Here is a 27,646-nt window from a genome sequence, read left to right as displayed (position 1 = left end):
TCCGGGCAGTAACTGGTGCTTGCAGCGGCTCCCTTCAGGCAGAGCTCTGGGACCTGCAGCAGCGAGCAGGGCTCCCAGTGCCGCTCAGGGAAAGGCTCAGGGCCAATAGCTTCCCTGTTGAAGGGGTTTGCCATGGCTGGGGTGAGTGCCGAGAGCTGCTTCCCCGTGCGTGGCGGCGCTGCGCATCAGTTTAGGACGGGAAGTGAGGCAGAATGCCATCCTCCATTGCAAGTACATGGGGGATTTAGATAAGCAGATTATAAACACACAAACTGGAATTTAACTGAGGGGAAGATGCTGCTTATCAGCAGCTGTAATTCTTCAAGTGGATTGTCACCACAGTATCTGTTCTTTGTCTTTGACTAAGCATTCAGATTTTGGTGTGATAAATTCCTCCTGCAGCAGTGCCAGCCAAGGCTGTTTCCTCACCCCAAACCCATGAACTACAGGTTTACAAACCACTCCAGCCCTGTGCCCTTCCCTTCCACAAGATCCCCCCCTAAAGGTGGAGAAGCTGGTGTAGGGACTAAGCCTGCATCTAAACAGCAAAGCCGGAATCACCGCATGTACCAGCAGGTTATCTGCCAGCACAACTGATACCCTCTGAGTTATGCCTCACCCCAGCAGGCAAATTAGCCAGCAGCAGAATAACTGGGTTTAAGGCTGTCGGGAAACATTACTTCACTGAACAGCGTGTCAGCCCTTGCTCTCTACAGGGACAGTGAATGAGCAAACACTGCGCTCAGCTCACCGCAGTCCTGGGCACGTGGGTTTGAGGATGTGCAGTTATTCATTTGGGGGAAAAAAGGAGAAACTACAACTGCACCTTTAAGAAATGCAAAAGAACAACATAATTTAATATATTCCAATAACAAAACCTCAGCTGGAGTATATTAGGCAACTGGAAAGGGGATCTGATTGAATTTTAGACCAGGTTCTTGAATATGTGAATCGGATTAGGAGGAAGAGTTGATGGAAAGAGTGAGATGTGCCTGGCAGTCAGCGTGCAAGAAGATCTCAGAGGATGAAGATACCTTAAATGAAACTGTAGGAGGAAAACAAGGGGACTTTGGAGTTCCCATTTCCTTTTCCTGCTGGTGAAGCAGTCCACAAGAACCCACAGGTGACCATAAGCTGCAGCAGGTATGTTCCACATAGAAGGGGGATGTAGCTGAGCCATGGCTGGGGAAGTGCTGGAGCAATACAAGAGCGGACTCTGGTCACAGGGATGGGAGAAACCACAGCACAGCAGAGGCCATAAGGAGCCATGTCCCCAGAGCTGGAGTCAGCCCAGAGGCAGTGCTGGGGCAGGGGCTGAGGGCAAGGACCCTGCAGTGCCTACAGAGACCGTTTTCAGGTTGTTGAGTGAAGGTGCAGTTCTCAGGCCTGCGATAGAACCTGAGCAGCTCTGTGCAAGGATGCTGCAGGACAAACCAACTCCTAACCTGCCACTACTGCCACAGCCTGCAAGCTAAGAGCCACGCAGGACCAGACCAGGAGAGGTAACTGCACCCTTCCGCAGGTCCCCAGGCTCCCATGGAGGGATCTCACTCTCAGGGCTCTTGAGCTGCAGGCAGCTTCCAGCCTGTTTGGGGTGGGTTAGGAAAGGGCTGTCTGCCACTGACCCAACCTCTGCCCCGCAGGCTTGAGTCACAGCACCAGCAGGAGCTGGTGGAGCCAGAACGGGCAGGCTGGGGCACGGCACAGTGCTGGCAGTCACCAAGGCCACCTTCCATCTGCAGCTCACCCTAAGCCTCCTGGTGCTGGCTGGGGCGAGGACCAGCAAGTGACTGCAGGAGAGGGGGAGTGAAGCCAAGGCAGAGCCCTCTGCAGAGGGATGAGCTTGACCACAGCAGCACTTAGAGACGGACTGAGAGACTGCCATTCCCCAACACACACACAGCTACAAACCCCAGTTTGTCTAATCCCTGCTAGCATGCAAAATCAGAATTCACCCCCTCTGAAGCACTCACTGTCACCTACCTGCTTTGCTGCTAACACCCATGTAAAATATGAGCTTTCTATAATGCTGGGGCTTTTTAAAAGCACATCTACACATATTGCCACCATTTTTCCTTCACCTTGCTTCATTTCAAAAATTCTAGTCCATTTTAGCTGAAACTGAGCCAGAAGCAATGAAAAACCTGGGAAATTTCAGCCTGGAAGGGATCTGAACAGAAAGATTAAAACAGGCTGAAAGGAATCCTTTCCTACCAGCAGCCCAGCTCAGTAAATGCCACCGGTGAGACTGCTACCCACCATAAAGTAATAGCTCCATAAATGGGGAACAACAGCACGTTACAGCAGCCGAGATTGCTGCCTGGTGTCAGCAGTGCTCAGTTCCAGCAGTATTAGCAATTTCATGCCAAGCCATAACGCGTGCTCCTATTTAGGATGCAGATCCCATAGCTCGGGAGCCTTATAAAAATGTGTAATAAATGCTGCATCACTGAAACGGCCGCGATGATCCCATCACCACTTCAGCACAGGGTCGTTCCATATGGACCACAGCAGAGAGCTCCAGGGGTCCCTTGGCAGCCTGACAGGGCAGTTTCTTCTGCTCACTGGTTATGAGCCACATAAGCATTAAAACAAGACACAACACACTGAAAACATCAGACATTTGGGGCTGAAGCCTGGCCTCATGAAGGGCACCTCTCCCCACCCTGGGCTCTCCTGGAAGCCTGCCTGAGCTTCCCATGGAGCAGCAGAGCTGCAGCAGTGCCCGTGCCATGCCCAGTCTCTGCTGGGAAGCGGCTGGGTGTGCATGCCATGGAGCAGGAGGAAGCTGGGGGGAGCTGCAGCTGATGGCCTGGAGGTGTAACCAACGACCCCCCCAAACAGCACCTCAGCCAAGAGTTCGCACTGTCCTAAGCAGAGCCAAACCAGGGCTGATCTCTAGGCAGGGAGACAAGAACTGTAATGAAAGTCTCCAAGTCCTGGGGGTTTTGACCTGTAGGGCCAGGCCAAGGGGAATGGCTTGAACTGCCCGAGGGGAGACTGAGCTGAGCTCTTAGGCAGAAGCTCTTCCCTGTGAGGGTGCTGAGGCGCTGGCACAGGGTGCCCAGAGAAGCTGTGGCTGCCCCATCCCTGGCAGTGCTCAAGGCCAGGTTGGACACAGGGGCTTGGAGCAAGCTGCTCCAGTGGAAGGGGTCCCTGCCCATGACAGGGGTTGGAGCTGGAGGAGCTTTAAGGTGCCTTCCAACCATTGCATTAGGACATTTGTTTGGGAGAAGCAGGTCAAAAGTGGGATTGCCATAGACTCACGGAATGGGTTGGGTTGGAAGGGCATCTGTTTCCTGCTCTGAGGCTTGAGTGATGTAGTTTGAATTGAGACCTGAAGGCCAGCCTGCACGCTCACCGGTGGGAGGCCAGGTTAATTCAGAGGGTATAAATCCCTGCAGCACAAGCCAGAACAGCCTGCCCCCACACAGGCAGGTTTCTCCTGCTTAGAGATTCCCACACCAGCTGACAGGAGCTGTAGCATCCCTCATGTAACTCCTGTGAGCAGGACCTCTCATACCATGGCCAGTAGCATCCGTGTGTGCCCAGGGGCTGGGCACAGGCTGCTCTTGCCCAGGGAGCTCCGCAGGCTCCTGATGAACAGCAATGACTCCCTTTACAGCTCAGCATTTCAGTGCTCTTTGTGCTGTGAGTGAGCCCTGAGCCAGCTTTAAACGCTCTGCACTGGCAAAACTGAACCTATCCATTGAGTCCCTTCAGCACACACAGCATCGCTGTGCCCTGCCTGGGCTCGGCACTGCTCTGTGCTCCACGCTGAGGAGCACAGTCAACATGGACAGGCCCAGCTCTGCCTGCTCATCTGCCACCCTGTACATGAAGGGGGATCTGCAGCACTGGGGGAAACACGAGGGGATCACTGCAGGGAGGGCACACGGTGAACGGGAGCATCCATCCTGCTCCGAACAGACCACCAGTTCTGTGGCTCCTGCAAACAAATCACAGGACCACAGATTGGGCTGGGCTGGAAAGCACCTTCAGATCATCCAGCTCCATCCCCTTCCACTGGAGCAGCTTGCTCCAAGCCCCTGTGTCCAACCTGGCCTTGAGCACTGCCAGGGATGGGGCAGCCACAGCTTCTCTGGGCACCCTGTACCAGCGCCTCAGCACCCTCACAGGGAAGAGCTTCTGCCTTTATCTCCAACCTGAACTTCCCCTCTTTCAGTCTGAACCCATCACCCCTTGTCCTATCGCTGTAGTCCCTGATGAAGAGTTCCTCTCTGGTATCCAATGGTCGTATTAAATCACATCCTTCTTGTTCAATCCTATTCTTTCCAGCCTCTCTGCATACAAGACCATCTCCAGGCCTCACTAATTCAGCCCATTCATCTCTGCCATGTGATCCCACACGGATCTGTTCATTGCTGGTTGCCCAGTACCGCTCCCACCATTCATGCCAGACTGTGCCATTCCACATGCAAAGGCGCCAGGATATCATTACTGCTGTTGCTGCGCTATCTCTCACACTGTCAAATGCCTGTTTAATCCCTGGCATGACCTGCAGAGTGGGCAGAGCCTCCCCGAGGTGGCTGGAATGACATCTGGGCTCCAGCCCAGCACTCACCAGCACCGGCTGCATGGAGCAAGACAGCACTGACATGGCACAGACAGTCTGCAGGGCAGTGGAGCAACACAGAGACAGGCAGCAGGAGGTGATGGTGAAGTTACTACAGGAGAGCTGAGGGACATAACCTGCAGCTCCCCAAAGACAGGAGCAAAGCACAGCGAGTCTGTCACCTCCTCTGTCCCAGGGCCTGCCCAGTGTGAAGCACTCGGAGATCACAGCTCGATGATGATGGAGAAAGGGAAATATCGTTGTACCGACATAGCTGCGGCGAGCAGCTGGATGCACAGAGAACATGTGGGAAGGGACAAGCTGAGAGCTGGGACACATCACTATCCAGAAAACACATCCCTGGAACCAGCCCAGCAGCGGGGCATGATGTCAGAGCAGTGTGACTGCTGTAGCGCTGCTTCCCTCCTGGGACAGCATCACCCAGGGCAGCATCACCTGGGACAGCATCACCTGGGGCAGCATCACCTGGGACAGCATCACCTGGGACAGCATCACCCAGGGCAGCATCACCCAGGGCAGCATCACCTGGGACAGCATCACCTGGGACAGCATCACCTGGGACAGCATCACCCAGGGCAGCAGCACCCAGGACAGCATCACCCGGGCAGCATCACCCAGGGCAGCATCACCCAGGGCAGCATCACCTGGGACAGCATCACCTGGGACAGCATCACCCGGGGCAGCATCACCCAGGGCAGCATCACCTGGGACAGCATCACCCAGGGCAGCATCACCCAGGGCAGCATCACCTGGGACAGCATCACCCGGGACAGCATCACCCCCTGCTCCACTCTGCTCTGCTGCCTGCTCCCAGGTCCCTGCAAGGAGATGTGGGTGCTCAGTGTCACACTCATGCACACTCTGGGTGCTGGCCTCGCTGCTCAGAGCCACCAGCCCCTCATATCCTGCCAGGAACCCACAGCGGTGCCAAACTCACCCTGGGTCTTCTGAGGCCATCCCGTCCCCAACAGAGGAACACTGAGGGCACCTCATGGGCCTGGGGGGAGCAGCAGCCCCTGTTCTGTTAACAGTGAGGGCTAAGCAACTCCCAGTGAGACCCTGCAGCTGCAGGCAGAGACCCCTTGAAGGAGAAAGGGAAGGGAAGGAGACAAAAAGATGGGAAAAGAGAAAAGGAGAGGAATTATGAGAACAATTACAGGAGGGTTTAAAAGCCCTAAGCAGATGTATTCTGTAGATTGAAAAGCTTGTCTGGAAAGTACATCCCAGCAATGGACTGGGATTGGTGCCCTGGCAAGCCCTCTGGCACAGCCCCACGGGATGGCACAGGCAACATGCCCAGCAGGTACACCCCATCACAGGAGGGGGACAGCCCGCTCCAGCCCCCAGTGTCCCATCAAGCAATAGGATGGCCTTGTCATGGCACTGACACCGTTTTACGCCCCATTTTGTACATCCTGTATTTCAATGAGCTAGTCCTCAGAAAGAGCAGGGGTGTTTCCCGGTGGCACTGTCATGGAACGGTGCAATTGCAGCCCGTCTGAAAGCCAGCATGATGGAGCAGCTGCCTGGATTTCCTGCTCATAGGATGAAGCACCTGAAGTTACCAACAAACTCCATCCCAGCTCCCTCTAGCACAGAATCACTAAGGCTGGGCCCAGCAAAGAGGAGACAGAGCAAGGGGGGCCCCAGGACCAGCTCTGGAGCCCAGAGCCCCAGGCTGTCCTGAGCCAGGAGAGCAGAAGATGGATTGCTGCTGCCAGTTCCTGGGCTGCAGAGCAGGAGTCGGGAGCAGGCGTCACCTCCAGCTCAGGTGAAAGCAGGGGCTGGCACACTGCCCTGCAGGGCTGTGAGCCCAACTGCAACGGCACTGTGAGGGTTTACTGCTCTCACTGCAGCAGGCATCCTTAACAGGGGTCATTTTTATCTCCTAGAGGAAGTTGATGGCACTGCTCTGCATCACAGCCCTAAGCACCTGCTGCCCATATTAACCTCACACAGGAAACCCAGGGAAAGCTCTCAAAGCCCCCAAGCACCAGCTCCAGTCAGAGGCCTGCTTTGATTTACCCTCTGTGTTTCCCCACTTCCAGTCCCCATTTGGCCTTTGCTCCTCACCTCCATCATCATCCTGCTGCTCCCAGCCCTGTGCTACGAGAAAGATCCAAACACTGGCTAGGGGGTGGAAAGCCACTCTAACGTGTTATTTGTACATCATTGTGACATTTATAATGTAAGGTTTTAATGGTTTGGACTGGTGAAACTGAAATCTCCTGGCAAACATCCCATTGCAGTTCAAGCCCTTCTCCCCCTCTGTAGCCAGTACCTGCTAAACATGAACACGCTGCGTGGCACTACCACCACTTGCCATCACAGTGCTCTGCTCAAGGGGACACCTCCCCATGGCTCTCAGCATTCAGCCCTTCCCCACCACTGGGCTTCCATTCCCACCCCCAGGACCAGGCTTGGTCTCCGTGGCAGCTCTGCATCACCGCAGCCATTCAAACTCCTCAGACTTCCAAACCTCCCCAAATACTGGTCAAAGCCCACACACTGCTCTAGGCATCCCGGATCTCATCTCTTCTTCCACCTGTCAGCTCAGATGTAATGCTAACGTGTCCTATCTCCTCACCCTACCATCATGCCAGACCTTTTTGCACCGCCAAGCACTCCAGTCCACCTGGAATAAAACAGCTCTCCAGAGGCTCCTGCAAACTGTCACGTTTCAGGAGTTCCTCAGTGTAGTTCAGCCACAAAATTCAGTCTTTTAACCCAAAGGATGCGTGAAGCCCCGTCAGAATGCTCTGCTGTTTATCTGGGTGCGGAGCTCCATTCCCTGCAAGAGCCAAACGGATCCTGGTGCTTGCTGCACCACTGCAGGATTCGGTAGGATTTGGTAAGAACAGCCCAGCAACAGCTGGGATCATCCCGAGGAGCGGGCCCTGCAGCCCCGGAGGCACCTTCACCCCAGCACAGTGCTCTGATGAGCGTTTCCACTCATCCGATTGAATCCCGTTTTAATTCTGCCCAACTGAAATAAATACTCCTGAAGGTTCCCGGTACCCCAGAGTGAGAGCAGATACCCTTGTGGGAATGCTGGGGCAAACAGACGAGCTGTTAGAGAGCCTGGCAGGGAGCTGATCTCACTTGGGTACTGCTCACAGTCCCTCTTGCTATAGCAGAACTTAGGGGGCATCGGTCCTGGCTCCTGGCCCTGGGGCTGCGGAGGGAGCAGGGATGTGTGCGGTGCGGGCGGTCACTCACACCCGAGGTGAGGCTGTCCTGAGGAGATGCTCTGCTGGAGCAGGCCCCTCTCCTGCAGCGGGTGGGTGGTGGAGGGGAGCTGGGCCTGGGTGCACACGGGCTCCATGGACAGGGCAGTCCCAGGGAGCTCCAGCACTCACCAGCAGGACGCAGATCCCAGAGCTGGAGCCCTGGCCATGAGGCAGGTCCCAGAGCCCACCAGGCATCAGCACCAGGACGCAGATCCCAGAGCTGGAGCCCTGGCCATGAGGCAGGTCCCAGAGCCCACCAGACATCAGCACCAGGACGCAGATCCCAGAGCTGGAGCCCTGGCCATGAGGCAGGTCCCAGAGCCCACCAGGCATCAGCACCAGCTCAGGAACAGCCCCTCAGCCCAGGGGCTGCCCCAACCAGGCTTGCTTGACTCAACCCCATGCAGAGCCTGACCCTGCCTGGGGAAGCCAAAGCCCACCATGGGAAAAGGAGCACACATGGGGGCCCTTCCAGCTGTGTTACCAACAAGTTTTTGGAGCCCAGTTTTCTCTTTCAGATGGGAGCAGATGGACCAGATGACTTCCAGATGTCCCTCACAACTTCAATTACTCTCCAAGCCTGTAACCCCCTGGCAAATGCCCCATATTTCCTGCATCTCCAATCTGGTAACTCCATCTCTGGTCTCTTCATCATGCACCATCACACCCGAGGTGCTGGGCACGGTGCTGGCATTTCTGCAAGCAGCACCCAAGGACCATAAGCAGCCTGGTGAGCCCAGGAGCATCCAGAGAAGTGGTGGCTCTTGCAGCACCCACCTTCAGGTTCCCCCCCCACCATCTAATGCTGAGGAGCTGCTGCAGGGGGGGAACCAGGCTACAGCTGAGACGAGGAGGGGCCTCAGATAAGGAGCAGATTCCAAGATGCAAACCAAGGCCCAGAGGAGGGAATGGAACAAATTGTGGCAATTTCTTCCCAACTCCCTGATGAAGGCGGAACAAATGAAGCAGCTCTCACCCTTCCCAAAGGCAGGGACGGAAAACAAATCATCTGAGGCCTTTGAATAAATACATATATTGTGTGGGTTAGTACTTAGGGCAAAGATCTCATTCACACTGCTGGGGAATCAAAGGGCTTGGGAGTACTGAATCAGTTAATACTGCTAAAAGTAATAATACAAAAAAGAGATATTGGGACAAGGCGTTTATTTTATTAAATCCCCCAAGGAGAGGTCAAGAATATTAGAAATCAAGTCCCCAGGTTCCAGTTGATGCAATAACCACAGCTTTAGCAATTTCAGAGGAAGGATGTACGCTCGAGGTAGAAAAGTGCCAAAGCTTGTCAGGGTTGGTGCTAGAAAAGGATGTTCCCTGCAGTCACCTGCTGAAGAGCAGAGCTACCTGCAGTTCTTAGGAGAGCATGTGTCTGAGCAGGACTCTGCAGCCAGGCACACAGAAGCAAAGCACAGCCCCTGTTGCAGAGATGCTCACGGGTAGGAGCAGAGAAGGAGATGTTTCAGTGTGGGGAAAATACTCACTGTTTCCTCAGCATGTGTCCTGGTCTTTAGGCACAGGCCAGGAGCAGCCATCAGAGAAGACACCAGCCTTGGCAGATGTCTGTTCTGAGCCAGTGTTGTGTGCTATGCCCCTCTGATGCAGGCTTATGGGGCTTAGGGATGATCATAGAATCACAGAGTGGTTTGGGTTGGAAGGGACCTTAAAGCTCCTCCAGCTCCAGCCCCTGCCACGGGCAGGGACCCCTTCCACTGGAGCAGCTTGCTCCAAGCCCCTGTGTCCAACCTGGCCTTGAGCACTGCCAGGGATGGGCTAAGAAGAGGCTGCATTTATCCAGATTCCTGTGGGGAGGATGAGGACACTGCCTGCCCATCAAGCTCCTGGATGATGTTCACAACATTAATCTTTATAGCGGAGGTGCAGAAAACAGCCATAGAAGCTCTTTTGGCAGTTTGATTCCAAGTGGCTGGAAATGTGAAGGCAGAGGTAATGCTGGCAGGAGCAACCATGAGATGGTAAGTGTTTGGCACCTCTTAGGAAGAAAGTGAGAAAGACCAGCAAAATATGAGCAATGCATTTTGAGGCCAAACTCTTGAATCCTGGAGGCAGGGATACACGAAAGGGCAGCCCAGGATGGGACAGAGGTGAGCCTCCAGAGGTTAAAACCCCAAACTATTACATGATGCTACCATGAGGATGGCAAAGAAAAACAGACTTTACCCCAGTGTGGGGGGTGCAGAAGCAATGAAGTAAGAAACCATAAGCCAGCCATTGAATTGGAACACACTGCATGGCCTGCAGTTCCAGACTGCACTGGAAAACATGAGTGTTCGCTATGGACACACGTGAAGGGAAAGCACAAGCCAAAAGAACCAAACTTGTGGACAGCACGAGCACGAGAGGAAACACCACCATTGAGAGAAGCAGGTAAATACACTGGCAGCAAGAAGATCCCAGAAACTGCTGGTACTTGCTGGTGCTCCTTTGGCTGATTGAAGAGAGTGAAAGCTTTCAACGGATGGGGCTAGAAAGACCGATGTGCTCAGTACTTGTTTGTCTTTGAATCAGAGACCAACCACGAGATTTCAGAGGCAGAGAGTTAAGATCCTACCTGGAAACCAGGAGCAGAAATTAATTAAGAGCATTTGGATGTGCCTGGCTACACATGGGAAGGAAGTTTAAGAACAGATTAAAGCAATCGAAGAACAACTGAGGTCGTCTTTGAAGGCTCGTGGTAGAGAGAGTGCTTCCAAAAGGGCGGAAAATAGCAAATGGTCAAACGAGGGGGAGCAGAAGACCTAAGAAACACTGTCATGATGAAAAACAACATCAGAGCAGATAACAAGCTCAAGTGTGGACACCTGCCTGCAAGGAAGCAACACAGCAAGAGGCAGAAGGGAGTTGTCAAGGACAGAGGGTGAGAGGAGCAGCCGCGCGCGTCGGCCTTGGCTGGGCTCCTCCTGGCCCCATGAATGCCTCGAGACCACCCAGAATGGTGGGCACAGAATGACCCCTGATGCCTCCCCATGGGCATGTACCCAGGGGCTGTGAACAGGTCAGCATCTCCTTCAGCAAACCCAGTGATGGAGTGGAGAAGATCCCTGCCAAATCTCCAGGCACTCCAAAGCTGATGCAAAACAGTCCAAAGAACAGGATCCTGATAACCTCAAGGTACTAAACCTACACAGGAATCATCAACTGCACAAGGATTCTGATAGGGAAACACCGGTAATGTGGTGGCATCTGAGGGGTATAAGCCATGAAGGCTATCACACACTGAGTGTGAGTCACACATCACACCACAGAGCATAGGGTGAGCAGTGCCAACTACAGCCTGGGAAACACAGCCTAACTCCACTGCTCTGCAGAGTGCCTGCCCCAACACCAGGCCACAGGGAAGCACTGGGGCAGGGGAGCCTAGAGAGGAGCCACAGAGGAGCTTGGAGAAGACGGAGCTTTGGGAAGGGCGAGGCAATGGGGCTTAACAGCCAGCAGAGGAGATGGCATCAAGGAGAATGTGGCAAGTGTTCTTCAGCGTGTGCAAGACACTGTGAAGGGGATGGGAGGGAGCTCTTCACTGCACCTACGTGGAGCAAACACGGCAAAGCAAACTGGAGGAAGAAATACTCAGGACATCCTAGTGGTGGGGACAGGGAGAGGCAGGAGTGAGGGAAACACTGGGCACATTCATCACAGGGTTCCCAAGAACAGGCAGGGTGAGCACAGTGGAGGTCCGGGGTTAGACCCTTCCCACTGCTCCTCCCTGGACCTCTGATGCTCCCCAGCAGAACTGGGGCATTCAGAGCCAACTGCATCAGCAACAGGGCTCACTCCCTGCAGTGGATTATTAGCACCAAAGCAGCCAGCCACCAACAGGCATTTGGGGACACAGTGTGAAAGGCTCACCCAAGCATCGCTGGGGTGGATTAACCACCAGCATCACCCAGGTCCTTCACACTAGGCTCCTTGGAATCCTGCCTGCCCTGTCTGGGAGGATCCTGACCACGGTCCATCCCTTGCTGCAGGGATGGCAATACTCTCAAATACTTCTCAAACACTTCTGAATTCTGTGGGAGTAGAAATTCCATTATGAAAATAAATAGACAATAGTCCTGTTTCCATAGATGCTTTTCACAGCAACAGTGATGACCTGGTGAGGGTCCACAGTTCCCTCGTGCTGACTTGTTCATCTGTGCTAGAACTGCACTCAACAATGGGAGAAAAAGGATTCTGACCTTACTCAGCAACATGGATTGCACATATCAGCTACGGACCACGGTCCATCCCTTGCTGCAGGGATGCACCACGGTCAGGAGTCCCCCAGATGAGACAGACAGGGCTCCCAGGAGCCTGGACTCCACCCTGGGCTTGTACCCCCAGCCCTGCTCCTTGATCAGACCTATGCTCCCACAGGAGAAGCCCATGGAAGGACTTGGCCACCAGAACCATTGGTGTGGCTAAAGTCAAGGGAGAAACACAGATGAGGAACATCTGCAGCCAGCAGGGCTGAGAGCCAGCACTGAGGCTGCAGGGCACAGTGCGAGGGGCTGCTGCGCATCACTGCTGGACAAGTCGAGATGCCAGCGTTGAGCTGGTGCTCATTGACATTCCCTTTGCCATCTGGAATACATCTGCAAAACAACCAGAGTTTTGCTGGGGACTCTTCTCACAGAAAAGAGTTTTGGGGTCACGTTTGCAGACACTCCATTTACTGATATTCTAATAAAAATCTGATCCAGAAGGAATTTTTCTGCACGACTTCTGAAGGAAGACATGAGAGAACTCCACATGTTTATGGATGAAATGCCTTGTCACTTAGCACACAGCGAAGGCTTTCTTATTGGCAAATGATGCATCCCTGGGATGGGAGCCCTCAGTGATAGGGATCACTGCATCGCCCGACACAGCAGCTCTGTCAAACCAACACAAGCACTCTGGGACAGAGCAGGTGGGTGAAAAGGCCAAAGAGGAGTGAAAGAAACACCGAGTTACACAAACTGCTGCTGTTAATGAGCTGCTCTGAGCACCGGCAAGCGCACAGCATCGTGCTGAACAGCAGCGCTGCGAGCGGATGATGTGTCACTTGGAGTGTCAGAGTCACAGCCTGGGTTGGGTTGAAAGGGACCTTAAAGCTCAGCCAGTTCTAACCCACTGCTGACCACTGCACCCTGCTGCTGACCACTGCATCCACTACTGACCACTGCACCCTGCTGCTGACCACTGCATCCACTGCTGACCACTGCACCCTGCTGCTGACCACTGCACCCAGCTGCTGACCACTGCACCCTGCTGCTGACCACTGCACCCTGCTGCTGACCACTGAATCCACTACTGACCACTGCACCCTGCTGCTGACCACTGCACCCAGCTGCTGACCACTGCATCCTCTGCTGACCACTGCACCCTCTGCTGACCACTGAATCCACTACTGACCACTGCACCCACTGCTGACCACTGTACCCTGCTGCTGACCACTGAATCCACTACTGACCACTGCAACCACTGCTGACCACTGCACCCACTGCTGACCACTGCATCCTCTGCTGACCACTGCACCCTCTGCTGACCACTGCACCCTCTGCTGACCACTGAATCCACTACTGACCACTGCACCCTGCTGCTGACCACTGCACCCAGCTGCTGACCACTGCATCCTCTGCTGACCACTGCACCCTCTGCTGACCACTGCACCCTCTGCTGACCACTGAATCCACTACTGACCACTGCACCCTGCTGCTGACCACTGAATCCTCTGCTGACCACTGCATCCTCTGCTGACCACTGCACCCACTGCTGACCACTGTACCCTGCTGCTGACCACTGAATCCTCTGCTGACCACTGCACCCTCTGCTGACCACTGCACCCACTGCTGACCACTGCACCCTGCTGCTGACCACTGCACCCTGCTGCTGACCACTGCATCCACTACTGACCACTGCAACCACTGCTGACCACTGCACCCACTGCTGACCACTGCACCCACTGCTGACCACTGTACCCACTGCTGACCACTGCACCCTCTGCTGACCACTGCACCCACTGCTGACCACTGCATCCTCTGCTGACCACTGTACCCACTACTGACCACTGCACCCACTGCTGACCACTGCACCCTGCTGCTGACCACTGAATCCACTACTGACCACTGCACCCTGCTGCTGACCACTGAATCCACTACTGACCACTGCACCCAGCTGCTGACCACTGCACCTTGCTGCTGACCACTGCACCCAGCTGCTGACCACTGCACCCAGCTGCTGACCACTGTTATCTTACAGCAGCATTACAGACCCACTTGTACGTCCCCCTCGTGCTGCTGCTCATGGCAGATCCCAAGCCCCCTGTGTCTCCAGCCCAGTCATGATCCTAGTTTCCCCTCCCTGGGAACTGCCTGGCTGGGAATGGCTCGACCCTTCCTGCTGCCCTGCTCCTGCCTGGCCATCAGCTGCTCCAGGTACTTCTGGGAACACTTCCCAAGCCTCTGCTTACAGAAGCCCACAGTATTCTTTCCAGGCACACCACTGTGCTGCACTGTGCTGTAGCTTCAGCAGCTTCCAAGGCACTGAATTCTGAGCTCACTGCAGGGTGGCGAAAACCTACTGGTTTGTACTGGTTTGAGTGTGCTTCCTATTCCTCTCATTGCACATTCCTCTCTCCTCGTGCCATGACACAGGCAGAGGTTCCCCCTTTCCCTCAGCCAAGAATGTGGCATTTTCAGTGTTTTTAACATGCTTCCTATATTCCTCTCGTTTCTAAGGTAATGACCCCGCTCCTGTGGACGTCTCTTCAGACCAGACATTCCTGTTCTCTCATTCCTGACCATGTCCACGGCATCTCTGAACCCTTCAGCTCCTGCTGCTCCTGCTGACAGGCAGCACCCAGAGGTGTCATCACTGATTCTGACCGAGGCACTAGACTGTTTTCCGTATGATCATCCATCACCCATCACACTTTGGTCATCCAAGAGTGCTGTATCCTATGCTCAAGCTGCCACTGAGCAGAGGCCTCCGCTGAGCTCTTTAGAATCATCCTGCAACTTCTCCTGAGTTAAACCATAATTAAGAATCTCCTCAGGTATTTCACTGGGTCACTTTTCTCTCCTCCAGTAGCTATTTTACATTTATCTTCATTATTTTTTATTCACTGACATGTTTCTTTCCCCCAAAATTATTTAGATTGCCTCAAAGGGCCTCTGAGCTGTTCCTGCTCTGGAGCTTATGTAAATAGCTGCCATCTGCAGACTGCCTCTTCAATGCTTAAATCCATTTGGACATGAGTGAACACAGCTACAAGCCAGAGCGGGTGCCCATGCTCTGAACTCCTGCTCTGGCCTCATGGTACCAGAGGTTCTCATCAGTCCTCTCTGAGCAGACATCACATCAGCCACAGCTGTGGTCAGTCTCCCCTCTCCACCAGCAGCAAAGCCTGAGCCCAGTTCTCACCAGAGAGACCCTTGGCCACAAAGACTTTCCACAGCACCTCAAAGAGCCATGGACCGGTCTGCCTTGGAAAGGAGCTTACACTCACACAGCTCCAATCCCCCACCACAGGCAGGGATGCCTTCCATCACACCCAGCACACGGGGGGTTCTGAGCTCCAGCACCCAGACCTCCGCTGTCTGAGGGCAGCACAGCCATCCCCCTGGATCCAGTGGGTACCCAGACCTGGCTCCCAGCCGCAGGCAAGTGCCAGCAGTGGTGAGCAGTGTCAGAGCTGACACTGGCACTGCCCATGGGCAGCAAGGGATGGGAAGCAGCAGCAGGACACATGGTCTGTGTCGCTCCCAATACCTGTGGTCCATCAGAACACACAGGGAAGGCTCCTGCACTTCTCAGTGGGTAAGGCGAGGGCACCCATCTGCCACTCTGGGCATGGTGTAGCAGAGCAATGCCACCACCATGGCCCATGGCAGGATACTGGTAACTGCAACCACGGCTATCACCGGCTGGGTGGGACACCAGCATCAGGTGTTTGCTCATCCACAGTTTGCCACCTCAAAGTGTTGGTTTTCAAGATGCATCATTGCCATAGCAACAACCAGCACAACATGGAGTTGATGCACTCACCACTTCCCTGAGACACGAGATGAGGGTGAGGGCTGGGAGGAAACCAAGGAATGAACCCTTCGGTGCCAGAGCAACACAGACAGGGGACACAGGGCTCCCGTGGGCTCCAGCAGCATCCCCGCTCCTCACCCGCTGGCCCACGGGGTCTCTGGTGGGACCCACAGCACCCACGGCCCGTGGCACAGAGCGGCCTCCCCCCGGCCCCTCACCTGGCCTTGCCGCGGCTGCTCCTGCGGAGCGAGGGCGCCTCGGCCTCCTTCTCCTCCTGCACGCGCTGCAGGGACGGGGAGCGGCTGTGGGCGCTGCGGGCGCTGCCATCCACCGCCGCCTCCTGCATCTGCGCCAGCAGCTGCGGCGGGAGGCTGCGCAGCGACGGCACCGGCGAGTAGGACGCCCGGCTCTCGGCCTTCAGGTTGTTGTCGCTGGCTGAGCGCTGCAGCACGCGTGGGGAGGCCAGGCCGGCCATGCCCAGCAGCCGCCGCCGCTTTGTGTAGCTGGGGGTCTCTCTGAAAGGCACTGCAAGAGAGGGGAAAGCGCCGTTAGACACCGTCAGACAGCAGAGCACTGCAGGGCCGCTGCGCACCGGCGCCGGGGGACGATGGCGGCGAGGCGGGAGGGCTGGGAAAGCACATGGAGCTGGTGGGAGGGCAGGAAGGGCCAGGAGGATGGAGCTCCGCCTGCCTCCAGCACCGCACAGAAACCCCCCAGGAGCACATGGGACAGGCGAGGCCCACGGGAGGTGGCATTCCAGGCAGCATCAAGGAGCACTGCCAGGGGGGGAGGCAGCAACGGCAATCAGAGGGGGTACAGGGGGACCCCTGTGAGCCCAGCTCCAGCTCCGTCTCAGGCTGGAGGTGGAGACACATGCACAGGACATGGACACCAGCAGTCACCCCAACCACCGTTTCCTCTCACTGACAAAAGGCCTAAATCACAGGATCAAAGAATCCCAGCCTGGTTTGGGTTAAAGGGACCTTAAAGCTCCTCCAGCTCCAACCCCTGCCACGGGCAGGGACCCCTTCCACTGGAGCAGCTTGCTCCAAGCCCCTGTGTCCAACCTGGCCTTGAGCACTGCCAGGGATGGGGCAGCCACAGCTTCTCTGGGCACCCTGTGCCCGTGTTGTAGAATCATGGAATGGTTTGGGTTGGAAAGGACCCTAAGCTCATCCAGTTCCAACCCCTCACCATGGGCAGGGACCCCTCACTCTAAACCATGGCACCCAAGGCTCTGTCCAACCTTGGCTTTTTCCACCACCCTCACAGGGAGGAAAAGAGTCTGTAGCCCCAGGCATGTGCCAGGAGCAAGCCTAGAGCATACAGTCCCCAAATAAACCACCAGCGACTCCAGCCCTGCCTGACACCCACCCAACCCTTGGAGGCGTGTGGAAGACATGGACCTCATGGAGGCACCTGAGGATGCAGCCTCCTGCCTCAGGCTGGAGCTCTGCAGAGGGAGAAGCAGTGGACACAGGAGTGCAAGGTGGTCGGGAGGGTGAAGGGCTGTGGAGCTGCAGCACCGCAGACCTCAGGGCAGGAAGAATGCATGTTCCTAGATTGCAATGAACCCATTTGCTTCCTGAAGCACAAGATGCTTTGGTTTGCTGACAGGGGGCAGTGTCCAGCAGGAGCTTGAGTCAACAACATTCACCCATCTGTGGTGCAAGCGTAGTGGCAAAAGCAAGGGGACAGGTAGAGCATGGGGACGTCTCCTGTGCTGCTCAAAGACACGTTCAGATATGGCATGATCCTGCTAAAGGGGATCCCAGCCCCATCCACATCCAGGACTCCCCAGCTCCACCCTCCCCAGGCCATGGAATCCCACCACAACCTGCACAAAGGCACAGGAGCCCTGAACACGGGGCCACCATTGCGGGGCTGCAGAGGACGGGAGCAGGCAGGGCTCTGGGCAGGACGCTGCCCACACTGAAGGAGCCTTGACTGCAGGCCCTGAGGGCGCTTCCCAGCCGTGCTGTGCGGAGCACCCGCAGTATTGTAGGTTCAAAGTACAAGAATCCCGTACACCTCCCCATTGCCATGGCAACGCGACCAGCTTGGTCTCTGATGAGTGTCAACCACGTGGTGGGGGAGTCTCTGCCGCAGCGGCCACGCTCCTGCGGCTCAGCCCCATTGCCTGGCGTGGCGCTGCCAGTGCCCATGTCCAGGCTGCCCACTGGGACAACAGGCCCAAGTCATGGAGCCACAGACTGGGTTGTGTTGAAGGGACCTTAAAGCTCCTCCAGCTCCAACCCCTGCCACGGGCAGGGACCCCTTCCACTGGAGCAGCTTGCTCCAAGCCTCTGTGTCCAACCTGGCCTTGAGCACTGCCAGGGATGGGGCAGCCACAGCTTCTCTGGGCACCCTGTGCCAGCGCCTCAGCACCCTCACAGGGAAGAGCTTCTGCCTAAGAGCTCAGCTCAGTCTCCCCTCGGGCAGGTTCAAGCCGTTCCCCTTGGCCTGTCCCTACAGGCCCTTGTCCCAAGCCCCTCTCCAGCTTTCCTGCAGCCCCTTTAGGCACTGGAGCTGCTCTCAGGTCTCCCCTTCTCTTCCCCAGGCTGCCCCAGCCCAGCTCTCTCAGCCTTGTCACTCAATGGCCACAGGGATGCTGGATGGAAAAAAGCAAAATGTGGGCCATGGATGTGATGCAGTAAAACATGGGGTAAAACATGCTGATGTACCGCGTATTCAACCAACGCAGCACACTGGAGAGGAAGCCACGGTCAGGCTGGCTACATCAAGCAATGCTGAGCAGGTCTGGTTGCCAAGGACAGCTGATGTGAGCTCATGTGTCATCCAGACATAGGATGGATCTCCAGGAGACATTTAATTTCATACTGTATCACTTCTCATAGAAAACCACTTTAAAAGATCAGAGCAGCAAATATTAAATGGATGCATGTCATGGTACTGGCAGATTGAAACATTATTAGAAGATGTAAATAGCCCCTGAAAGAGGCTCAAAGTGCTGTTCTCAAACCAAGCCAAGTCAGTCACCTAAAGCTGTGCTTGGAAAAAAGCACAGAATTGCTCTAAGTCCAAGTGCCAGACGCTGCCCAGTAATAAAAGCACTTCAGTCACTGCTTGGGCACTTTCCAAACCAAAGGGCAAGGCACACACTGGTTGAGTGAGTACATCCATGGTGCTTCCAGGGATCAGCACCATCGGTGAAACCAGGGGACCATGGGATCACCACCTGAGTGAGAAAGGCCTTGTGCTCACAGCATCAGTCAAGCAACCAGAGCTCAGAGCCCTCCTGCCAGTGTGACGCCGTTCCACCTGAGCTGGGGACCAGCAGCCCCCAGTCACTGGTGCTGCACCAACGGCAGTGCAGCAGCTGCAGAAAGGCCAAGGTTGGGCCCCCCCCATCAGTTAAACAGGAAGTATTCAGGCCCCTCTGTACACATCCATTACTATGAGGAGGCAAAAGAGGCCACTCAGAGCAGCAGAAATCCAGCCAGACCCACACCGAGGCACCAGCCCAGTTCATGTGTGACTGGGCTCAGCATCACTGGCCTTCAACCAAAAGCAAGAGAGAAAGAAACATCAACCCAAGAGTGCAATGGTGAAAACCCCAGAGAGCAGGAGCTGCCTTGGGCTTGCTTCAGTGTGCTTTATCAGTTAATTATTAGTTTCTTGATGTTAACTGCTTAGGAAAAAAGTATTGGACCTGCATGTTAGACTGATCAGATGCAACCTTACAGTAAAATCACCCTGCTGGGGAGCTGCTTTTCCCCAGTTGACAAAAGAAAAGGAAGCTGCACATCAGGGAGGGATCCTGCTGGTCCTTGCTAGGTCTGCTCTGCTCCTGGTTGTCTCAGCCTAACAGTTCTGCCCCAGTCCCTGCTCTCCCCAGTGCAACCAGCATAGGTCTTACAGCAGGGAGATGGCAAGTGAGTCCAGGGCAGGTTGGGAGGGGGAAGCTCATAGAATCATAGACCAGTTTGGGTTGGAAAGGATCCTAAGAGCATCCAGTTCCAACCCCCCTGCTCAGCATAGCTCATGGTGAGACAGTCACTGCAAGCAGTGGCTACTGGGCAGTGAGACACAGACGTGTTGCTAAAGCACTCACTAGTAATGGGAAGTACTTCATAACTCTTGACACAGGCCAGGGCACGTGGTTTGATGCAGCCTGTCACATAAATCACAGGGTCACCCACTTCCACACTCTCCACAAGAGCAGCCATCACCTATTACTTTCAAAGTGCTCCTTCCCAACACCAGAATCATAGCATCCAGCTAGGAACTAAGGAAAACACAGCTGCCTCCCATTCACACCAGAGAGAAAGAGCAGAGGGGCTGGAGGACACAGCCCAGAGCCACTCTGCTCATCACTAACCCACTTATTGTAAGAGTCCCTGAAGCACTACACAGCATGTACAGAGGGTGCCCAAGTCACACACAGGTTCTAAAGCCAAAGTAAAGCTCCAGGAGCATATGAAGAGGACAGTGTTACAGCTGCAACGGTGGTCTCTTGACAGACAGGACATACCTGCGTTATCTGTGGAGCTGCAGTTTGGCCCCAGTGCACAGTAACTCTACGTGAGGTGGGACCCAGCCAGCCCATTTCATCTGTCACTGTGGGATTACAGGCAGGGAGTCCCAGCACTGACAGGGCTGTGTTCCAGTGCTCCCAGCAGCACAGACCTCCAGCTGGTACACATTTAGACTGCAGAGTTCCCTGGGCTCTCAGGTGTCCAAGCATCGTGCACCCTTGTCTCCTGACCCAAGGAGCTGCAGCTAAGGGCCAAGGGTGTCTACCCCAGCATGCAGAGGAGATCTTGGGAGCCTCAGAGCAGAACAGGGGTGATGGAAACCTCATCTGCCCCGACTCAGTGCTTGGCTTCTGGCACCTAGACCAACTTGGGGCCCATTCCAGGGCCACTCTACAGCCAGGAAGACAACTGGACCCACATCAGATGTCTCTGCACAGAGCTTAGAGAGGTACAAATGAGAGCAGGCACTGGGAAAGCCTGGCTTTCACCGGGAAAACCAGATGAGAGCGCTTCAGAGGGAAGCTACTGCTCATAAGCAACATGGGACTTGTCTCCCCAGACGCCCAGAGCTTTTCCAAAGCCCTCATCTAAGCACAGACTTAGGTGCAGCACGTCTGGAAGCTCTGCCATGCAGCCTGGGTCTTTGTGGACAGCACTTGGATATACTCAGAAATACAGCCATGTTATCGGCTGTGCTACACCAGGTGGAGACAGCAAGGGAGGAGACTGTCTGTGCCACAGGCAGGTGGCAGAGAGCACAGCAGAGGTACCCACACTGCAGGGGATGTGGGCTGCAGCACATCCATACTGCAGACCATGAAGAAAAGAGGAAATGATGGAAGTAATTTGATGCTGAAGGGTGCTATGGGTACAATTCCTTGCCTGAGAAAGTCCATCAGGTCAGCACTTGGTGACAAGGACAGCAAAGGCTCCAGGAACACAGCTAGGGGCTGGCTACAGGAGACACAAAACCAAGGCCAGCAGGTACACAAGGGTGGGATGTGGGTAAAGGACACTGACAGCCTGCACTACCGGCAGAGCCAGGCCCAGCGCTGGAGCCCTCCAGGCATCCTCTTATTGCTGTTTAAACTGTCCTTTGCTGGAAGGGGCATCAAGGGACCAACACCCCAGTGTGTGACTCGCTGGTTACTGCTCTCCTGGTGGGAGCAGCATGGGTTCAACAGCAAAGACTATGGGAAACCGCTGCTGTTCTGAGGGAGGTGAGTGAAAGACAACAACTTCCTAATGGGGCTGGAGGCACTCAATTAGAGTCACAGAATCAACCAGGGTAAAAAAGAGCTTCAAGCTTATCAGTTCATCAGCACTGCCAAGGCCACCACTGCCCCATGGCACTGAGGATGTGTGAACCCTTGCAGGGCCGGTGACTGCAGCCCTGCCCTGGGCAGCCTGTTCCAATGCTGAGCACCCTCTGGGGCAGGAATTGTTCCTCAGCTCCATCTAACCCTGCCCTGGTGCAGCTTGAGGCCGGTTCCTCTTGTCCCATCCCTTGTTCCTTGGGAGCAGAGCCCAGCCCCTCCTGGCTCCATCCTCCTCTCAGGCACTTGGAGGCAGCCATCAGGTCCCCCCTGAGCCTTCTCTTCTCCATCTGAACCCCCCAGGTCCCTCAGCCCTTCCCCATCTCCCCTGTGCTCCAGGCCCTGCTCCAGCTCCATTCCCTTCTCTGGCCCCGCTCCAGCCCCTCAATGTCTCTCTTGCAGTGAGGGCCCCAGAGCTGAACCCAGGATTCAAGATGCAGCCTCACCAGTGCCCTGTGTGAGAGGGAGTTCTGTGAATTTCCTGGTGCTACCAGTTTGTACCGGGCAGAGTGATGTGCCCTGGGTTGGCAGGAGACCTCTCTGCAAGGCTCGGGCTGCTCTGGCATGCTGACATGTTCCAATGACGCTGTGAACGCTAAGCCGTGCTTCAGGCTCAACCAGCTCCTCACTGCTCCTCAACCTGCCTCAGAGTCCCAGCAAGAGCAGCAGTGATGATGAACGCTGCGCCTGAGCTCCAGCCACCGGCTGCCACAATCAGGACAGGCTCGGGCTGCTGCAGCAGCCAGTTCTGCCCCAGGTTTCCTCTCCCCATCCCGCAGATGGCCCATACCCAGTGGGGAAGGGAGGGAGAGCAATACCGAAACAACTTTGTGCTGTTCCCCATTGGCTTTGCAGGCTCTTGCTGCCCCTTCTCCAGTTTAATCCCAGTGTGTTTACTGCCGCTCTCGCAGCAGAATGAATCACTGCTGTTTCCATGACAGCGCTGCTCGGAGCAGCACCGCCCCGTGCCCGGCTCAGCCAGGGCTCCCGCGGCTGCCTTGTGCCCTCCCAGAGGGACACGGATGGGTCTCAGTGCCACAACAGCACCCAGGCGGGGCAGGGCAGGACACGGACACAGCCCAGGCTCCCCAAGGAGACCCCGGCACCACCGCACTGCACAGGCACCACCGGAACCTTGGTCCAAACAACGCCAAGCTGGTGGCTAATGAACCGAAGTGTAATCAACACTTGGAGGTTATTTAGATGTGCTGGTTCGGTGTTAAATATTCATGTGGAAGAGCCCAAGCTGGCAGAGTGCAAATGTCTGCACGGCTCCAGGCGGAGAGGCCACATTTACATTTTAATAGTGGAAAATTACAAAGCAAACTGGAGAAGGTGCAGAGCATCTCCCCTCCCGCACTGCATCATCCCAGGTCGCTCGCCCTTGGCCAAGAGGCTACTCCAAGATACCTCCTTTTTGAGGGTGCTGAGGCGCTGGCACAGGGTGCCCAGAGAAGCTGTGGCTGCCCCATCCCTGGCAGTGCTCAAGGCCAGGTTGGACACAGGGGCTTGGAGCAAGCTGCTCCAGTGGAAGGGGTCCCTGCCCGTGGCAGGGGTTGGAGCTGGAGGAGCTTTAGGGTCCCTTCTAACCCAAACCAGGCTGGGATTCTGTGACTCTATGAAAAGTACCATGATGAGGCAAACCAGAACCTCTCAGCCCCTCCTGGCTCCACCTGAACGCAGCTCTCCCACCTTCCTGCTCAGCACCAGCCCTTCCCAGCTGGAAACACATTTGACTCTGCATTTGTAACATTTCAACTGAAACCTAAAACACATGTGAGTTAAACTTGCCAGTTTTCCCCTCCAAGCACTCCTGACATGTGCTGGCAATTCACCTGTGAGTGATCCTATAACAGGAGATGCTCAGCCTTTCTCTTCAGATAAAATCCATCCCGCTGGTGCATCTCAGCACTGGACAGTTTTGCTGGCAGGAGTCTGGTGCATTTTCCATTCCTGTTTCACCTTGTCACAGGCAGCACGCAGGATGCTGCTCACACTGTCAGGCTCTTGCTAAACCCCCCAGAGGAAACCCCTAACTGGTCAGACTTACAGGTGGCACAACAACAACAGGAAATAACTGTTCAAAGAGGGTTTCTGACCTGTCTTTGGAACCAATCCCCACACCCTTCTGTACTGGCCAAAACTGCGCTCCCCCCAGTCCCATGGGCAGCACTAGCGCCTGCTCACTGGTTGAAAGCTGCTGCAGCCAAGTTCAAAAGCATTCGCAATGCAGCTTGTGGAGTCCTGGCCTATATTGCTGATGCTCCTGCCACAGCTCCAGGGATGGGGAGGCAGCTTCGGAAAGGGCAGTGGATGATTCCGAACCCCACAGAGAGCTCAGCTCCATGGCACTCCTAGGGAAAGCTGGGGAAGATGGAACTAGGACACTTATCCGTTAATGAAAAGGAATGAGGATACAATTGATACCAGCCAGGGTGGCCTCGACAGCTCACATCTTGCTGACAAAGGTACCTGCTGACATCATAAGCCTGGAGAAACTGCTGCCCCTCAGATGTTCTGGTTGCGTGCTGCTACTGGACAAGGCACCAGAGCACATTTTAGCAGACACAATGATGAACAGTTAATGGCAAACAAGAGGGGACAATGCCCAGTATTAGCCAGTCCATTAGCTCCTGGTGCAGTCATATCTATATTTTTTACTTTATCAATGCCATAGAAAAATCCAGATCATGAGCTACAACGGTAGAGGTGAAGCAGGGACTGGTGCAGTGACACTGGCCAAATGTCTTTGGTCGAAATGGGCAGATTTAGAGTGGACATAAGTAAGAAATACTTTGTGAATAAGGCAGTGAGGCGCTGGCACAGGGTGCCCAGAGAAGCTGTGGCTGCCCCATCCCTGGCAGTGCTCAAAGCCAGGTTGGACACAGGGGCTTGGAGCAAGCTGCTCCGGTGGAAGGGGTCCCTGCCCATGGCAGGGGTTGGAGCTGGAGAGCTTTAAGGTCCCTTCCAACCCAAACCACTCTGGGATTCTATGACATACAAGAAAGGGGATCAACACAATGAAATCTCAGGCATTTGTTAAGGCAGGATCATCCCAACATGCTTCAGCAGAGCCTGATGCAAGACAAAGCACGTGGGAAACACGAATGGAGTTGCACCACATAGGACTGCTCTTTGAAAAGCAGCGAGACCGAAGCAAGCCCAAAAGTCCTGACACAAACCACACGAGGAGAGGCTCTAGGACTGATGCAGTGAGCACACAACCAGCTGGTGTGTCAGCCCCTCAAAGCGGCTATGTCATCTGTTCACCCCTAATCTATTATAGAAAAATGCATCTAAATTCAGTCTATACTTCTAAAAATAATGTTATGCCCCAGGAAGTGTTCAAAATGAAGCCCTGCAATGGTTCAGAAGCTGGTCAACCTGATCTGTATGAAGCAAATACTGAAACAGAAGCTGTTCTGGGCTCTGGATTACCAAGGGGACAGAGTCACAGTCACATCTGTATCCTGGGACAGATTCCTTGCCCAGAAGTTCCTGCACTATGAGCACCAGCACTAGGAGCAGGCAGCGCTTCTCTTCAGAGAGGGAATCCACAGTGTGAGGAGCTGCTGCTCTCAACTGCTCAAGCGGGTTGAGGTTACTCAGCCCAGGTTTTAACTCGGCTTCCAAACATCTTCTGCCTCCAAACGCAAGCCAGCTCACTCTTCCCTCCCAGCCAGGAGTGATTCCTGCAGGGTACCTGTGCTCTGTGACCGGCGCTGTGGAACATCCCTGGTCTGAATGACTGAACCTGGGCCAAGAAGAGCATAGAATCATAGAATAGTTAGGGTTGGAAAGGACCTTGAGATCATCCACTTCCAACCCCCCTGCCATGCATGAAGTTTCATGCACGAAACTTGTCCCTCTTCTGCTGTAATGAAGACCAGCATCTGGCAGGACCCAGGGCCTGCTCCACTTGTCCCATGGTATTTTACTGCATCTTCTGCAGAGAACCAGACCCTTTCGTAGGAGCTGCTCAGCCCAACCTCACTGAGCTTAATGTTCTGTCTGGTGAGCAAAACAGTGAGCAAAAAGCTCTCATTTTAGAAGGAGGACACTGCCAGCTCGCAGGTTTCTAAGTATCCTCATAAATAGAATAAGCTCAATAAGAGCATCCACATCTGTTACTCATTCCAGGAAACTGGACACAAATAGACAACAAGAACTCAAGGTTTCCATTATCCAATACCACATTCATGGCTCCACACAAAGATTTGCAACATCTATCTCATTCAGCACCTTCCAAAAATGCCTCCAAGAGGGGATCAAGGGGAAAGGTTTGATCAAGGGGAAAGCCTCTACTTGTGCTTGTCATACACGTCTGCCTGAGCTCTCCTACAGCACAGCTGAGCTCGGCACTAGTTAAAACCCTGTTCACACACAGGATACCATCACAAAATCATAGAACAAAAGCAGACATCCTTGTGCCACTGTAAATCCCCACCTCAAAAAAGACATCATAGAGACAGAAGAGGTCAGACCAGAGCAACAGGGATGGTCAAAGATCTGAAATGGCATTGTGTTTCATCAGTGGTGACCATTATGAACAAGTTAGTGAATCTCAGCGACAAGTGATATGAAGTCATAGTGTCCTAAGGAAGCAAAATGCTGTCTTGTAAATCCTTTGGGGTGGATTTCTCTTCTTTATAGGGGAGAACTTGAAAAATCAGCAGCATTGGAAGATGTTAGATGCTTACCACGCTGGGCAATCCCAGACTGAGCTCCCACAGACAGTTCCTGACAGCTTCACAGCACATGGCCATACCTGGGATGGGCTTCAAATAAAGAGGGCACTCAAGGACAAGGAGACACTGCTCTTGGGTTGGCTCCAGGACACTCTCGGCAATGAGAAATAACTTATTTTTTGCTTTGAGCTATAAAATGTCATAAACCTGAGATTGCTCACCAAAAATTGACAGTTAAATGCCCCAAGCCTCATGTCACCTACCTAGTACATCACGCTCTTTAATAGGCTGGTGTCAGCTCACACAGAAAAGGGTCTAGGGAATGAGGCCATCTGCATCTGGGATGGACACGTCACGAGGAGCTGGGCAACCAGCTTGTTTTCTGAGCTTTGCTATGTCCAATCCATATTTCTATGCCTAAATACCTTGAAAGGAATTCACCCAAAGCAGGAGAGAGAAGGGTCCTGCCAGGGACATTGCCCGTACAGAGCTCACGTACACCAGGCCTGTGGGGTCTCAAGCAGATTTGAGCCGAGACCAACACATCCCAACAGCAAGGACCACCATGGGGTCACTGAGGGATGGGGGCTACTCCCCACCCCTGCCAGCACACCTAAGGAAAGCGTGTGTTGTTATGGAGGGCTTCAGTTTGGCAAACAAAAGCCAGTGATCTCAGCCAGAGCTGCAGATGCTCATCCTCCAACAAAAGGGTGTCCCGTGTCCTGTGGGGTAACTGGTTGAGGCTCCTTATGACTGATAATGAATTAACCCCTTTGACTTGAAGCTGGTGGTTGCTTAGTGACCACGAATCATGACCTGACTATATTACATGGGGAAGACAGCCCCAACCACTCTTAGGTACATGTAACACTTAGGGCTGATTTCTCAGCATGGGACTACTGTTATATTGCTCCTCCAGAGTGACTTGCGTGTAGGGAGAGAAAATAGGAATGAAAATCAGGAGGTTGTAGAACATTTGCAAACAAAGGAAAGTTATAACCCCACAATTAAGAAGTCAGGCAGCTGGGGTAGAACCCCTGTTTGGACTAGAGGGGCAGAATGAAGACCTGTTAGGGTGGTGAGGCACTGGGATGGGTTGCCCAGGGAGGTTGTGAATGCTCCATCCCTGGCAGTGTTCAAGGCCAGGTTGGACAAAGCCTTGGGTGATATGGTTTAGAGCGAGGTGTGCGTGCCCATGGCATGGGGGTTAGAACTGGATGATCTTAAGGTCCTTTCCAAGCCTAACTATTCTATGCTTCTATAATGGGTGCTGCAGAATATTTAT

At 54.4% G+C, this 27,646-nt stretch overlaps 1 protein-coding gene across 1 annotated transcript in view; it reads right to left on the bottom strand.

Annotated features, from left to right (window-relative positions):
• Positions 1–27,646, bottom strand: part of SHANK3 (SH3 and multiple ankyrin repeat domains 3) — a 306,306-nt gene that overhangs the window by 202,162 nt on the left and 76,498 nt on the right. Inside the window, exon 11 of the mRNA XM_061362564.1 lies at positions 16,077–16,383. Coding sequence (XP_061218548.1) covers positions 16,077–16,383 — 307 coding nt within the window. The remainder of the gene's footprint in view (positions 1–16,076; positions 16,384–27,646) is intronic.

The sequence above is a fragment of the Neopsephotus bourkii genome, unplaced genomic scaffold (assembly GCF_033783945.1).
Source record: "Neopsephotus bourkii isolate Nb327-2 ecotype Australia unplaced genomic scaffold, CSIRO-AGI_Nbou_v1 NB_1128, whole genome shotgun sequence".
NCBI lineage: Eukaryota > Metazoa > Chordata > Aves > Psittaciformes > Psittacidae > Neopsephotus > Neopsephotus bourkii.
Note: the sequence above shows the minus strand (reverse complement) of the source record. Positions and strands in the feature narration are given on the sequence as shown.